This window comes from Terrapene carolina, unplaced genomic scaffold (genome assembly GCF_002925995.2).
Source record: "Terrapene carolina triunguis isolate 2854851 unplaced genomic scaffold, T_m_triunguis-2.0 Scaffold130, whole genome shotgun sequence".
Classification (NCBI taxonomy): Eukaryota; Metazoa; Chordata; order Testudines; family Emydidae; genus Terrapene; species Terrapene triunguis.
The window spans coordinates 6209353-6225447 of NW_020664481.1; the positions used below are offsets into that span (position 1 = coordinate 6209353).

The 16095-nt window shown below is 44.6% G+C and overlaps 1 protein-coding gene across 2 annotated transcripts in view; it reads left to right on the plus strand.

The window, feature by feature from the left end:
* Positions 1-16095, plus strand: part of NKAIN4 (sodium/potassium transporting ATPase interacting 4) — an 85251-nt gene that overhangs the window by 37577 nt on the left and 31579 nt on the right. For both annotated transcript variants that reach the window (XM_024219207.2, XM_024219208.1), the window contains exons 2-3: positions 4095-4232; positions 6974-7054. In XM_024219207.2, coding sequence (XP_024074975.1) covers positions 4095-4232; positions 6974-7054 — 219 coding nt within the window. The remainder of the gene's footprint in view (positions 1-4094; positions 4233-6973; positions 7055-16095) is intronic.

Consider the following 16095-nt stretch of genomic DNA (forward strand, 5'->3'; position numbering starts at 1 on the left):
CTGCTTTTTCCTTCATTTAATTTAAAAGGGGAATGATGCTGTATGGTCTGGAGCAGCAAGAAGAGAAAAAGAGACCACCTTATAATGAAAATAGTCGTAAAGGACAAGATTCTGCCCTCCCTAATGGAAAAGTGTTATATTAGTTGAATGGGATGAAACTGATAGGGATCGATCTTTAAAATCTGTACGTAGAATGTAATGCGAGTTCCTCTCTATAGGCATTTTGAACCATCCTACAGAATTCTACTGCACTGCAGAGATATAATTTTCTATACCCCCAATAGGCTGGTTCACAGTTGTATAGAAAGATTGCATTTCTCTCTTATTCCACAGCAGTTTTCCATAAGAGCTAATACCCACAGGCACATAGGATGGATGACTCCTGTCCAGAGGTAGAGAGGTGTGTGCATGTACACACTCATGCACATCTGTTTATGTCCAAAGCTCCTTGTCCCTTCTCCTCTGCCATCACTTTCCCATCATTCTGGTCAAATCAAGGAATCCAGTCTTGGGATTCTAGTGGCTGTAGTTCCATTCTCCTGGCTTCATGCTTTGTTGCCAACCTGAAATTCAGGCTGGGTTTGCACAAGAGTTACCCAGTTTACCTCCTAGCCTTGGCAGAGTTTAACAGTTATGTCCTTCACACGGAATTGTAGCCTAATGAATTACATGGTTGTTTATCTATTCTGCTTTAGCAAATGTTTTGTTAATTCCACCCAAGGACCAGTGATAACTAACAGAGAGCCTTGATGCCGCTTGGGGATTCATTTCCGAAACCTGGACTGTGGCTTTAGCACTCATTGCTTGGGCAACATTAACAACCACAGTAAATCTTTGCATTTACTGCACATAACATCTTTCATCTGAGGATCTTAAAGTGCCCTGTAGTGTCTTTATTTTACAGGTGGGGAAACAAAGCCATGAAGATGAATGACTTGCTGAGTTCACCCATTGCATTAGCAGCAGTTTGGAACAGAACCCAAGTCTTCTGGCTCCCTTTCTCCTGCTCTAACCAGTCATGCTACAGGCAGGCTGTAGCAGTCTGCTATGTCCATTCATAAGGTCACAAAACATTGTTTAAAAATACAGGACCTAAAGAAAATGGCAAAGGCACCTAATGGTCGAGGATGGGGATGGGAAAAAGAGAGGAGAACTTTAAAAAAAAAAGAAATGGGGTGAAAATGGACTGAAAATTCCCAAAGATCTTTGGAGCAATGCAGATCACAGTGGAAGAAGCAGGGACAGAAGCAGCTAGGGGGACAAAGGAGGTAGCAGGTAGAAGAAAGGGAAGTATGAAGAGGAACATAGCTCCTAAAATAACAGGGCAAAATCCAGCCTGAATAAGGACTACAGAACCATCTGGGAATTTTGTCTGGAGTGCAGACTGCATGAATTGACCCTGGGAGACAAATGGGGAATTCACACCTGCCACAGCGTGAGAGCCAGCACAGGAACCGAGAAGAGGAGCCTCTGCTATTTAGAGGCCGGTGGGGGCTAGTTCAGCCTTTATGGGGCATTACAACAGCACACAATTGCCAATGCCTAAGACACCCACCCACCCCTATCTCCCTCTATTACCAACCCTCTGTGCTAGTCTTCTTTGTCGGAGGCCATTCTGGCTCTGCGTCTTACACCAGGGGTAGTCCCTGCAGGCCTGGGTGGCAGCTTTGCAGCAACAGAGCAATCATGAATCAGTCCCTAAGACTATTGGGATCAGTCCCTCTAACAGAGATGGCATGAGACCCATTTTGCCAGATTCCTGTGAATTAAACAACCCAACAGAGGTCACTGCCGGAAGGAGATGGTGATCGATGGCTGGTGCTAGCTATCCCCTCCAACAACCACACTGGCAAATGTTCTGTTGTAAAAAAAGGAAGACTTTTTGGGGCAGGCAAAGTATGACTTTTTTTGTAACGAATAAGAACAATTCTTAGTGGCAATAATGCACTGTTAGGTAGAATCTATATCTGTCCATTTCTTACAGTGACTGAAGGCAAGAGGCAAAGCCAAATATTTCATCCTAATGCACCTAAGGCAGGGTGTTATCTCTTTACAACACACACCCCATTGTGTCCCCTTGTCTAACCGGCTAATTGACATACTGTGGTGCTGGCTCTATATGGTACATCTTCCAGGGTTAGTGTCACACACAAAGCCAATTAAATGCCTGATTGGATGAAGTGGTCAAAGTCAAGTGACCTGTTACCAGCCAATCAGGGTTCAGGAATTCTAAATGTCATTATAGTATGAACATTAATTCCCTACTAAAAAGATTAAGCATTTAACCTCTGACTGCTGGTTCTGATGAGATATAGAAAATCTTTTGCACTCATGGGAGGATACCAAATTGAACTACTGTGAAATGCGGAGTATTCTCCCTGCTCCCATTTCAAAGGCACAGCCTGATAGCACAATGGCAGCATTGCCGCGTTTCACAGCACCTTCCAGTTAGTTAAAAATGATCAAAATATGCCAGCGTGCGTTACTTCAAAGGGGAGATTAATTTGTTTTGTAGAATATAGCCTGACTTTGAGCCAGCTCTCCCCACCCCCTGCTTCTCAGGCACCCCTTCTCCAATGCAGAGAGCTGTCATTGAGGAAAAACTGCTTAGCAGCCAGGCTTTTTGATCTCCTCCTGTAAGCAGCAACACTGTTTATTTACCCCTTTGAAACATAGATACTTCTGAACTTTCCCCGCTGTCTTCCGAGCGAGTGGTTTCAGCAAAGAGAACTGTGTTCCTGTGTATCTACCTGCTGTTCCTTTGGGTGTAGTACCATTTTCTGCACATTCTGAGCCCTGGGGAAGCATATGAATGATTTCCCCACTGTGTCTCCCAGGGAGGAGGAGGAACCGTGGTCATTTGATAAGCATGGCACACCTCTTCGTGCTGCTTCACTGGGGCATGCATAGCTCACGGGGATACAATGAGCATCCCCCCAATACTTTAAGCCATTGCAAAAGTTCCACTGCCCGGTGCCCAGCTGCGTGCAGGGTACACCCAGGAAAAGATGCACTGCTTCAGATGTGACTACGAGGAGTAGACTAGGAGCATCCATTAAAAGAGTTCAGTATACAAAGCTAGTATAATATATCCGGATAGCTGGGGATGGCAAAGGCCCTTTGGATGTTCAAGGCTACCGCCTGCAAGTGAGGGAGTAAATACTGGATATTATACACTTAATCTTGGGCATTGCTGGTAAATTTTGCCAACTGGTTTGTGGGTAAAAAATAAATACCAATTGTACTCTGAATGCTGTTAAGCACCTTTGTTTTGCTATAGCTGATCCCACTGTCTAAGGATTTGGTACCAGTCATGGTAGTGGACATAGCATGTTTGGGCTGGAGCAAGCAGCGGAGGGATAGCTCAGTGGTTTGAGCATTGGCCTACTAAACCCAGGGTTATGAGTTCAATCCTTGAGGGGAGCCATTTAGGGAAGTGGGGTAAAAATCTGTCTGGGGATTGGTCCTGCTTTAAGCAGGGGGTTGGACTAGATGACCTCCTGAGGTCCCCTCTAACCCTGATATCCTATGTAGGAGAGTGTACGTGCCAGAGGTGTGGAGTTAAAGGGATGGGGGGGAGGCACTAGCCCATTCACCCCCATCTTGCTTGAGCTGTGAACATATCAATGAAAAGACTTCAGGGAGGAGGTTGTGCAATTGCATGTCTAATTTGCACATATAGCTGCCTGCTCTATGTAGCAATTTGATGCACAGATGGCCAGCTATAAGTCTAGCTGGATACATTGACTGCTGTTATGTGCACAGTGCTGGTAAAAACATGTGCCCAAAATGCACATATTTTTGCATTGACTGTTCTGAAAATCTGGAAGTAAAGCATTAACAATTTATGGATTTTACCTTAAACTAATATATTAGCATTGAAAAGAGCTAAATATGTGGGGGGGAGGGCAGTGCTTCTGACGGGGAGGGAATTCCTTCCTTCCCCATGCTATCCCAGTGGATGTACCCAGGTGAACCAATAAATGGAAAACACCAGAGGCAGCTGGGGTGATGAAGTGAATCTGAGATTGAACATTCAAAGCCTTGCAACAAGCCGTGAATTTGTAATTCATCTTTTGCTCCTTTTCTTCCAGCTTGCTGCATTAGAGAGACAAGTGTTCGATTTCCTGGGATATCAATGGGCTCCTATTCTAGCCAATTTCCTCCACATCATCATCGTTATCCTTGGCCTCTTCGGTACTATTCAGTATAGGCCACGCTACATAGTGGTGGTAAGTAGCATTCGCTTTCTTCTGTGCTACAATTACCCAGCCAAGTCCGTGATCAGGTCTAGTGGGCACTGGGTTAAGGCTGGAACCAATCCATTCATGCACAGATATTCAACCATTAGAGATTTTTACCCACACTGAATCATAGAATCGTATGACTCAAAGGAACCACGAGAGGTCATCTAGTCCAGTCCCCAGCACTCATGACAGGACTAAGTATTATCTAGACCATCCCTGACAGGTGTTTGTTTAACTTGTACCTGCCTGTGCTGCTTTAAAGAGCACACCATTTATTCTACTCTTTGCTATATTTACTCAGCACTTTTGGAAGAGATTAAATCATATTTATTATTTGTATTACAGTAGCAGCTACAGGCCACAACTGAGACTGGAGTAGCATAATGTTGAGTGGTATACAGAGACATAGTAAGAGATAGTCTCTTCCACTGAGAATTAACTATCTAAATAGACAAGGCAGACAAAGGGCTGGAGAAAGGAAGTGTTATTTTTCTCCATTTTACAGATGGGAAAACTGAGGCACAGAGCGATTAAGTGACTTGTCCAAGCTCACACAGGGAGTCCGCAGCAGAACTGGGTGCTGACCCAGATACAGAGCTGGGTACTGACTGTCTATAACTGGGGATGATCCCAGGTCTCCTGAGTCCCAATCTTGTGTCTTAATCACAAGATCATTGAGGACTTCACTAACGCAGCCAGAGGTTATGGATCTATTACATGAGTGGATGGGCGAGGCTGTGTGGCCTGCAATGTGCAGGTCTGACTAGATGCTCACGATGCTCCCTTCTGGCCTTAAAAGTCTATGAAATCATCCTTTCTTGATAAGTAGATGCTCAAGTTTGAGGCTCATGAGGATCTGCAATGCTGCCTTGGCTATGCTAGCCGGTCAGATTTCATGGTCAGTGACCACTGGATCTTTTCAGAAGCCTCCTGGAATGGAATGTTCATTTACTGGCTCTGCTCATTGTTGGTTAGAAACCATTTTTGACTGGAACGTGTTTTTTGAAAACCAGCATTCAGAAATATTTTTTAGATACTTAGAATCACATTCTGATGCCAGCAAGCATCTCTCTTTACAGGATCTACTGCCTTATAATTGACCTAACCTCTATATGATTCATGTTCCCCTTCAGCTCCGCTTTATCACTGTCAGTTATTGGACAGATAAAATCCTCAATGACAGGGACTTAAGTAATAAACTTCTGCCAGCTGGCAGGTTTTTTGACAGGAGACAGTTTGCAGTCCCCTCTCTCTGTGGAAACTGACAAGATGGAGATCAGGTTGTGACTCTCGGGCTGTCTGACAACCTCCTAGCCTCATACTGGGGCCCTCTAGCACAAGCGTACACTCTTGATGTGCGTGAAGTGTACCTGTTGACGTGGGTGGAAGACAATTAAGCATTGGAATAGAAAATGCCAGGGGAAGTTCATTTAAAGGGGTCTGAATAGTATTTTTCTGAGGAATTTGGGATTTTTCTACAGACATTGTGCTTATTCAGTTTCCCTACGTGTTGACAGCTTTCAGACTTCATTCAAAGTAAACCTAATCAACTAACAAACTTCTCGGAACACGAAAAATGCATTCTGGTCACACTTCACATGAAGAGTTACCAGCTGCATAGAAAGCTCAGCTGAAGGATGTTTCTTGAGTCAGGATAAGTAGGAATGCAGCAGAGCAGGGCTTTCCAGCCACAGGTCAGTAAGACAGATAGCGTGGGTTCATTGAGTTCGCCTCAGTTTCTACTTCACACACCTGAGACCAGCTGTTCCTCTTCCCCTGGGATGCTAGGTTCTGCTGCACCATTTCCTCCAAGACTCTAATTGCTGATCTGGTGCCCAAGGGAAGGGACCCACAGGCTGCTGGCTGGCTGGCAGAGTTTGTTTCTTTCATTTATGTATTTCTAAGCATGTTTATGGAGATGAGTGACATAACAACTGCACCCTTCAGAGGAGCAGGTCACAGGAATTGGAAATGGGGCCCATTTTGCACTTGCCCTTTGTTCTAAAAAATGCCAAGGTTATTTGTCTGGTGGTGTTTTGAAATTGAGAAGTCACCTGGAGCCCTGAGGAGCCTCCCATTCCTCCTAACTTTTGGCCTTACTCTGCCCTGCGAGCCCCTGAACAGCAGCCACGATCTTCGAGCTGAGGACAGATGAATGTGACTCCCTCCAAAGTCTGTCATCTCTCCTTGGCAGGCTGCTGTAAGAGCAGCGTGAGGCACCTTAGCCCCTCCCGCCACTCACGATGTGAGTTCTGAACACCCCTGCCCTGCGAGGGGAGCCAGAGCCAGCCGGGGCCTGATGTTAAAATGTTATTGGGTCTGACAAACCTAGCTTAGCCAGCTGAAAACTCAGGGCCAGATCCTCAGCTGGGGTTTATCAGCACAGCTCCACTGACACCAATGAGAAACATAGATTGATCCCAGCGGAGGGAACTTTCACCGGGGAATGGTGGGGGGATGTTGCATTAACATGCCATGCTGCAGAGTAGGACAGATGCAGCCTGCTGCCCATGAACCCTGCTTTTGGGAGCCAGATCAGAGCTCCATAACCACCCGAGAGCTATAGCTTCATTGAAATGTAGTCAAATGCCAGAAGAGCAGAAAGTGACTGTGAGGCTGATTTGGGACATGTGACTGTCTCCAGCTGTATCACATGCAAAGCATGCCAGCTTCCCAGAGCACCCCGATGTTCATTAATTCTCTCCCCCCTGCCCTTTCCTTTCTAGTATGCCATCTGGACTGCCATTTGGGTCACCTGGAACATCTTCATCATCTGCTTTTACTTGGAGGTGGGAGGACTTTCAAAGGTGAGTAGGAAGGTGAGCCTGGCTGATTGGAGAACAGCCTGTGCATCAAAGGAAATGGAAGGGAACCTGCTGGGGAACAATGTGTGGGGGAGGGGACTTGCCAGGAGAAAATGCTGCCTGCCCTCTTGATGATTAAAATTAAAGAGGAAAAAGGGGAAGAGTTCTGCCTTCTTGCATCGACTAATGCAGTCTGATACTTAGGGGCTCTCTGGGGGAGAGAAACATGTTGCAAGAATTTTGTAAAAAGGTACATAATAAATAATAATAAAAACAAGGGCGAATTTCTTGGAGTGCCCTAGCAGAAGTGTCAATGGTGGCTTGATTTTTCCCCCCATCAGTCCCTGCACACAATGGAATCAAATAATATTTCAAACTGAAGGTGGGAAAGAGTCCTTGTGGCAAGGTGTAGGGGGGGGACCATTGCATGAGAGGGGGTTAATTCCTAGCCACAGTTCAAAGGCAACTCTGGGAGGCTGAGCTAATTAGGTTGCAGCCCAGCCTATTGAGGGTTAATAACACTTTAGAAGAAGGGTGCATTGCTCTGAGGGGAGAGAAAGAAGGGTTTGTGCTGATCAGACTGCAAAGCAGGGAGTTCTGGGCAATCATTAGCACTGCCTTGTACCGTTTGCATTTTTGAGTTTGCTCTAGGGAAGGAATGGATTTAGGGACTTTAGCCCAGTTGGTGTTGAGCTGGGTTAAACCAAACTTCTTGCAATAACTCACTCAGGGGGTTTTCTCTCTTTTTATTCTACCCTTAGCCCTGCTAATGGCCCTCAGACAGTTTAGGAACAGGGACACCATGTTTCCAATTACACCTCTCTGGAGAGTTCAGTAAAACACCTTCTCTGTATCCTATATGAAGAGTAAAGCTGGGGGAAGCCAGGTAGATGCATTGTGGCATCTCCATAAATGTGGCAACATAGGTGACTGCTTATTATAGGCTAGGCACTTCCCTGACTCAGGTTCTCCATCTACAAATAGAGAGAGTAATACGTGCCTACTGCAGGGATGTTGTGGGGATTAAATTAGTGAATATTTGCAAAGTTCTTTGAAGATGAAAGGTGCTAAATATTATTGTCTGCTGCATGAGGACGGAGTCAGAAATACTAGCAATTGGAGCCAATTCCTAACCTAAGCCTAGGCTGTAAGCAGTGAATTGCTAATGAATATTGCTGTAGTTTAATTAGCTCAAAGTGGTTAGAGGAGCTTGGTTCACTTTAGAACACTTTACATTTGACCTGAATTCTCAGGTCATATGTCTAAATTACAGACATTAACTGGAACTGCTCTATGTTTTATCGGGTTTATGTTAACTCAGTGAGTGGTCACAAAAAGCCCGTTGCAGATAGGAGAAACTCTAATTTCCTAATTCCCCAACTAATCTCTGTTTTCTGAAGTAGCCACAGAAACTCATTGAAAGAGAGCTCTCGCCTGGACCAGTGATTATCATTGGTCCAAAGTGTAACTTCAACACTGGCTGCAATCATTTAGATAAAAGGATCTAGTTTTGGTTAGTAACAGTCTGAAAGCACCTTTCTGGAAACAGTAAAACTCAGATCAAACTGTCCCTTTGATGGTTCACTGACTGACACTCCTGTTTTCTAGCAGCCCATCTCTGATGTATGTTTGCTACCCTTGACCTGTTTTACATTATCTGAGTTTTACGGCTTGGAAAAAGACTCTGCAATTCAAACAGGATAATACAAACACCATTCTGCCACCTACCAATGAGCTTTAACCCACTACCTTTGTCTCATGGGACACTTTAGCAAAGCTCGCAACTTTATATGATTATGTTTCTACTGCTGCCAACCTTTATTTAGTCAATGGGACTACTCAGATGAGTGGGGGACTGTTTGTGTGAATAAGAGTTTATAGATTTGAGCTGCACTGTATAACACTTCTATTTTGTCTCCTAGTGGATTCTTCCTTGGAGCTGTAACAGAGTTCACACCATTGAGGGGGTGGCAACTGGCAAAAATAAATAATGTTGCTGGTTTCATGAAAGAGCACAATAATTTACAGATGAGCTTTGATTTTTCACATATTGTTTTTGTTTGAAAAAATGCCATTTTGCTCTTTTTTTTTTTAATTATGAGAAACTCCTTGCATCCTAAGAATGGCAAACTATGTCTATACACAAACATACGAGAGATCTTGTCAGCGGGATGCTTGTGGAAATGAATTCCAGGATTTAAAGTAGAATTTTGGGTGTGCTTCGTGGTTTAAAGGAGGAAACTTTAAAGATGCATTGTCCCAGAATCTCTTTCTTTCCAAAGACCCTCACAAAATGGGGACTCTACTATCCTGTGTGAACAAGATGGATAAGTGCACCTAGCGGTTGTCTACGCACACATTTTGCACTGGTTTAGGGTATGTCTACGCTGGAGCTGGAGGTGTAATTTCCAGCTCAAGTAGACATACCCACACTAGCTCTGATTGGGCTAGCACACTAAAAATAGATATGTAGCTGCAGCAGTGCAAGGGTCTAGCCACTCAAGTACATACCTTGGGTCTCAAATGGGATTGTCGTTGGGGTAGCTAGCCCCTCCCAAAGCTTGTGCTGCCATAGCTACACTTCTGTTTTTAGCACTCTAGTTTGATCCGAGCTGGTACACGTATGTCTGCTCAAGCTGGAAATTACATCTTGCAGTTCCATTGTAGACAAACCCAAAGTTTAAACTGGTGCAAACCCCTGTGTGGACTCCCTTATTTCAGTATAGCTGAAACCTGTTCCAAAGGGCTTAACTGCACAGATAAACTTTAATGATATGTGAATATGAAACTATTTAGTTGAACTAGTGCAAATCCCTGTGTGGATGCTATTCTCTCTCTTTGAGTTGTTAGGGTTTTTTTGTTTTGTTTGCTTTTAAGCTCATTGTAAATTGATTGTGAACAGATTTAAGTTAAACGCAAAGAAACCACTCTAAAACTGAAATCAGCATGTCCATACAGGACTTTACACTGATTGATACATGGTTGTATGTAGACAAGGTTAATCGACCTAAGTTAAACTGAAACAAACCTAGTTTAAACTGAAATCAAAATGTCCACAAAGCCTTTTTGCATCAGTTTGACTAAGTCGGTTCAAAGTCACATCTAAACTGATGCAACTCTGCATGTGGACAGGTTTCTATCCTGGTCTATGTGAGAACCACCATGTCCTCCTGCACCTCCAGAGGCCTGACCCAAAGCTCACTGAAGTCTGTGGAAAAACTCCTATTGACTTAAATGGGCTTCAGCTCAGTCCCCATAAGAACTGTATTCAGGAGAGTACCCAGCCCTGTGAGCTCACTGGATGAACCACCTCTGGAAGACGGCAAGAGCATTGCAATATCAGCCATTTGCTGAGGAGCATTGTATGGTGATGCCACAGTGGGGCAGGTATCCCTGCATGTGTGTACCTGAGGGGGATTCCTGTCCCTAGGTCTGTGTGTTGTATTGACTGTTCACCCATCTTTCCATGTGCACCCCTATAAGATAGATGGGGCAGGGTGGGGAAGCCATGTAGCATTTCTGACCACCCCAGTGCTTCTCCTTTTCATTTCTGGCAATGATGTATTGTCAGATGCCTGGCTGATATAGCTGTGTCAGCAGCTGGTTAATTTATAATGACAAAATGCAGCAAGGGCAGTGAGCTAGAAAGAATGGAGTTTGTTAAAATGGCAGCTGGTAATGACAGCCCTGTCCAGTTCAGACAGGTGATGACTCCAGTGGGAAGACCAGGGGGAAAAGAACGCTGATTGTTTCTGCTTTAACAAGTTTAATATATGCCTGGTGAGGTGAAAATATGAGCAACGAGGAAACTGCTACATGTCATTGCTGTATATTCTTTATGTGGTCTGGTGAATAGCTCTGATTTCGGGAAGGTGCAGGGAGAGAGGATGGTGGTTGAGAGGGTCAGGGAAACAGAGAAGAGAAATTACACAGCTGTTGTGCATTATTTGTAGAACACCAATAGGTTTTTAGGCGCCGGCTTGTTTCTTGTGAATTATGGGGGAAGGTCGTCTTCCTCTCAGGCTACATCTACACTATGAGCTAGGGGGCGTGATTCTCTTGCATAGACACACTTGTACTAGCTCTCATCTGAGCTTGTGCACTAAAAATAGAAGTGTAGCCTTGCTAGCACAAGCAGTAGAAGGGATGGCACAGGCTAGCCACCCTGAGTATGTACCCAGGGGGTTCAGTCATGTTTGTTCTCATGCATCTAGCCCATGCCACTGCTGCCTATGCTACCACTACATGCTACTATTTTTAGTGTGCTAGCTCAAATGAGAGCTAGTGTGAGTATGTCTGTGGGAGCTGAGAATCACACCCCTAACTTGCCGAGTAGACGAAACCACAGTCTCTGGTAAGTGTTTTGACACCCAGATCTAGGTGTCTCCTCAACTCAAAGCAAGACTCTATCTCTTCTTCTCATTTTGTCTTTTACTCCCCTTTCATGGAGCATACTTCTAGAGTAGCCACTACATCCTGGTGTTGACCAAGAAAATGCTAAAATATCATCAGAACCGCCAGCCTCGCAATGTCTCCAGTTCAATTTTGCAAGCCACCCGAAAAAATGAGAAGCCTCTGAAATGTCAGGTGTTAGCCCAAATGCAACCTCCAAGCTTTTTGAGGTTCTCTCTTTGATACTTTATGTACAAATGTTCAAAACATTAAAGAGAGAAAAGAGTGGTGGCTATAAATTGTAGCAAAAGTGCTGCTAATATTCCTGAGAAATTTAGGCCCAGATTTCCAAAACTATAGGCATAATTGTACATGCAAAAATCCATGCATATTTTTACCTAATTTGCATGTGCAGTTGCAATAAACATGCATTTAACAAGTCATTTGCCCATGTGATTAGTGAATGGGTGCATGATGGCAGTAATCGTGTGTGCAAAAGCATACAGGCAGTTCCAAATATCTAGACCCAGATGTTGCATCTGGAGTTAAACTGAACCCTCTTCGTTTCCCTTTTTCCTAGACTCATCTGACACCATATCAAGCGGAGTTATTTTGGTCCAAAAGGAAAATTCTCTCCTCTTCTGAGTACTTTACATTGGTTCCTTATTCCTTGAACAAGAAAATCAGTCTGACAATTGTGATTATTTTTTTTACACCTTGTCATTTTTCATATTTCGATATCTTTCCTTCCTAGAATAAAAGGAATGAAATATTGTCTGCCAGAACTTCATTAGGTGGACAGCAGACACATGGATTGGCAGACAAAGGTCTAATAAAGCATTTCCTGCTCCCTTGCAAGGATCTTTTGAAAGGTCTTTGTAAAGCAGGTCTAGCTGTGCCAGTTTTTTTATGACCATGATTTGGTCAGACAAGAAACATGGAAGACCTGGAACTGAAATGTTGCTTTTCATCTTCAGCAATGTGCCGCTGATGTGCTTCCTAGCAGGTTTGGTGCAGACCCCTGACTGTCTCTGCTCACTGTTCGGAGCACGCTCGCAGTATCAGGGTGACATACTGCTTCTCTGAGCGCTTTGTACAGCTGTTCGATATCACTGCAATTGCTGCAACTCCTGAGATTCCACTTCCAGACTGCTGCTTCTCCTCCTCCTGCCTTTTCACATTCTCCCTCTTCTTTCTGTCTATGCATCCATCTAGCTAGCTAGTTATAATACTTGCATCACCGTGGGATCTTGGATACAGATCCAATATCACAATAAACTTCTCTAGATCCACTTGCTAAGCATGAAGACACAGCTCATTTACACAAACACACTTTTTAGGTTAGTGGGAAATGCCAATCTAAATTAATAATTAAAACCAGGCTGCTAAAATGTACATGTCTCTGTCTATCCAGCTGCCACATTGATTATTCATCATATGCTCAGGACACTGAAACATTTTTGAGAGACAGTTTGTGTCTGGCCGTCACCTTTAAACCTGCCTCTGTTCATTCTTTTCATCTGGAAACTGTTCATCATGGAACGGTGATTTTTAAATTTTCCCACCCAGGCCTGATGCTCGGCCTTAACTCTCTACCAACACTATTCTGATCACTTATAGGAGCATAATTTTTGTTAGCCGTCATGGGAGTTATTTGCATTCAAGAAGAAAATAGGTAGAGCTTCTCTGGGATAGCTCTGGTACCTGAGCAAATGTTATCAGATGGAGGTGAGAGGAAACGCACTGATGATGATAATTACTCCCCCACTCCTCCTCCTGAATTCAGAGAATAGAAATCCATTACTTGGCCTTTAAGTACTACAGCATTGTGAACAGACAATGTGAGTCTAAGCAATGATAAAAGTAATTCCCTTGCTGGCTCAGTGAAATGCAGGCACTTAGCATGCACTGCTAGGAGATAAGAATTATTGTTTCCCTTTTTGATAATAAATTTTTCCAACTTAAAAGATGCAAAATTATTCTGCCATCAAGCTCTGAGGGCTTGCGTGGCTGGGCTGAACTTGCGTTGAGAGCCATTACTGCTGCCTTGCCTGAAAATGAATGAAAGGGGGAGCGGGCTTCAGAAGGCAGGTAGTGAACGAAGAAACACAGCCGTCTCTGATGATCTTTAAGCCCCATAGCACCAGCCTTTCTTAAGCTGATTCTGTGGGTGCTAGGGGTGGGGAATTGCCTCTAATATAAAGGTATAGGAGATATAACAGGAAAAACTCTCATACTGTACTAGATTATAGGGTTTTTTCCTCCCCACAGCACCACCACAGTGCTGGAGAATTGCAAATAGGCATCAACAAGGTCCAGCGACAGTTTAAATTGAAATGTGAGCTTGGCTGGCCTTCAGCGTGCTCTTGAGAGGGAGCTTGTATCACCACTTCTCTCATATTTCTTTTCAGATTGAAGGCTAAGGAGGTAGCAGTAACCCTTTAAATAGCCACCTGTCAAGAAATGGAGGGAGTGTAGAGATATACCGATCTCTGTTCCTCACTGAAATAACTGGGAACTGATAAGTATTTCCCAATGCATCTCCCACTTCTAGTTACCTTTTCTTGTGCATTTTAAGGAAAATTGCAAATGCTTCACGGAATATTTTTGTCTCTGTTTCTGAAATCATTTCCTGATTCCTGTTCTTTTGCCCTGTTTTTAATGAGCTGCTTCTGTGATTTTCATATAACACTAATTAACTGCCCCTTTGTTTTTTTTAGCGTTGCAATAAGGAAAACAAAATGTTAGCAGACTGCTGTAGGAGTCCAGAGATACTTCCCCTGGCCTCCCAACTAAAGCTTAGCAAACAGAGGTCAATAAACTGTTTGCCTTGAATGCCCTTTTACTATGCTTGGTCACTGCAAGTGTCCCCCAAAGAGTGACTGCCAGGGGCACTAGTAAAAAATGGCATTGATCTCAGTGTGCTGAGAAAGCAACGCCTCCATTCCCGTCCCTTACCCCAAAACACTGTTGGCAAAATGCCTCATCACCTTTTCAGAATGATGTGTGCAAACAGTCACTCGCATCTGCTTACACAAGGCCACTCTCAAGCCCAGTATGTGCAAGCATAATGGTCGGTTAGACTGATCATTTGTGTGTGTGTGTGTGACTGCCTGCTCCACGTTTTTCCAAGCAACTCTTAAAAACTGGGGGGCGGGGGTCTCTCTAGGAACCGCTCAACTTTGGCACTGTCGTTTCTGCTTTCTGATAGCATCAACTCTGCTTGTGCTTGCAGCTGAGGCTATTTGTATGCCATAGCACTGAGCACTTTGACTTTGTATTTAGCATTCTTCTACCTGCCTAATTCCTTGCCATATCTGACATCTGTTCTGCAGCTTATCTAGGCTCAGCTCAAAATGAGGCTTGCTGATGTCTGGTGACTAAAAGTCCATCTTCTGCAGCAGAGGGAAGCAAGAGCTGACTCTGTGAGGATTTCCAAAGGGAAGGAAAGCTGTCCCATTGTTTTTTCTCTTGCCAGCTCTCTGTAGAGGCAGTCTACCCTCCGTGGAATCCGGGGACGGAGCTGGAAGGGGCTCTTCACATCAGTCAGGCAAAAGGCTGATGGAGACCCCTGCAAGGAGCAGGTGCCAGCTGGGGGCAGACTCAGCTGGGGAATGGGGGGAGAGTGACACCCTGGAGACAAGTCCCTGTGGGGCAGTGAGGCTGTTTGAATCGTTTTGTATCTGTGGTAATAAAGGAAAGACCTGAGCAGAGCTGGAGCTGAGTCCTTGTCTGGAGCGTGGTTTTGCCTTTTCCAGCTGGTGGATCTGCCCACTGGCTCATGGGGTCGGGGAAGAGAGGGTTGAGGGGAAGTACAGCAGTGGCTTGGGCAGGCTGGCTGGCTCTCACTGAAGGGGGAACTTGTACGGGGCATAATCATGTGTCCCGGGGACTGTATAAGATAGGAGGCGAGTGCGGGGGAGCAGCAAACTTGAGGAAAAACTGCATGACTCTAAGGAGGGGGAGAACATATGTGTACAATCTGTGAGGGAGCAACACTCACGTTGGAGAGAGCAGGCCAGTGACTTTCCCGCCAAAATCCGGTGGCTTCCAGAGGCTGCAGGGGAGGGAAATTGGTCACTAGAAGCTTCTCCCCAGGTGTCCCTCAGCACAGAACCTGTGGCACCCAGCACCTTACATTAGCTTTGTTACCCCACAGCTGCCAATCTAATTATTCCCCCCCTCTTCCAAAATGCAGAGGATTCTGTGTAAGCTCTACACTGTTAATGGAGTTTTCTCTGTTGTCTTTCCTTTAATATTGGGGCTGCTTCGGCCTGGGTAGCACACCACCGCTTCGCACCCTCCTCCGTCCCCTGCAAAGCACATCCCATCTTTTGCTGTGCTCATGTCAGGAATTTGTCAGCTGTCTTTTTCTAACTTCATTGTTCATGTCTCCCAAGTTGTGCTTCCCAGAACACTTAATAACTGCTCCAAAACTTGCTACTGAGTGCTAGCATGTCGTGGGCTTGCAGGCTAGTCTACATAGGATTCATACTGGGGTGGTTGGCTTCTTGGGACTTTGGAAGTAGGAATTATTGCTATACATGAGCTTCAGCTTAGGAAAATTAAAGTCTATGTCAGATAGCCTATCAAAATCTGTCTTGGTTAAGAATTAGCTGACTTCAGATCAGCTCCACTTGCAAGCCCAGTTT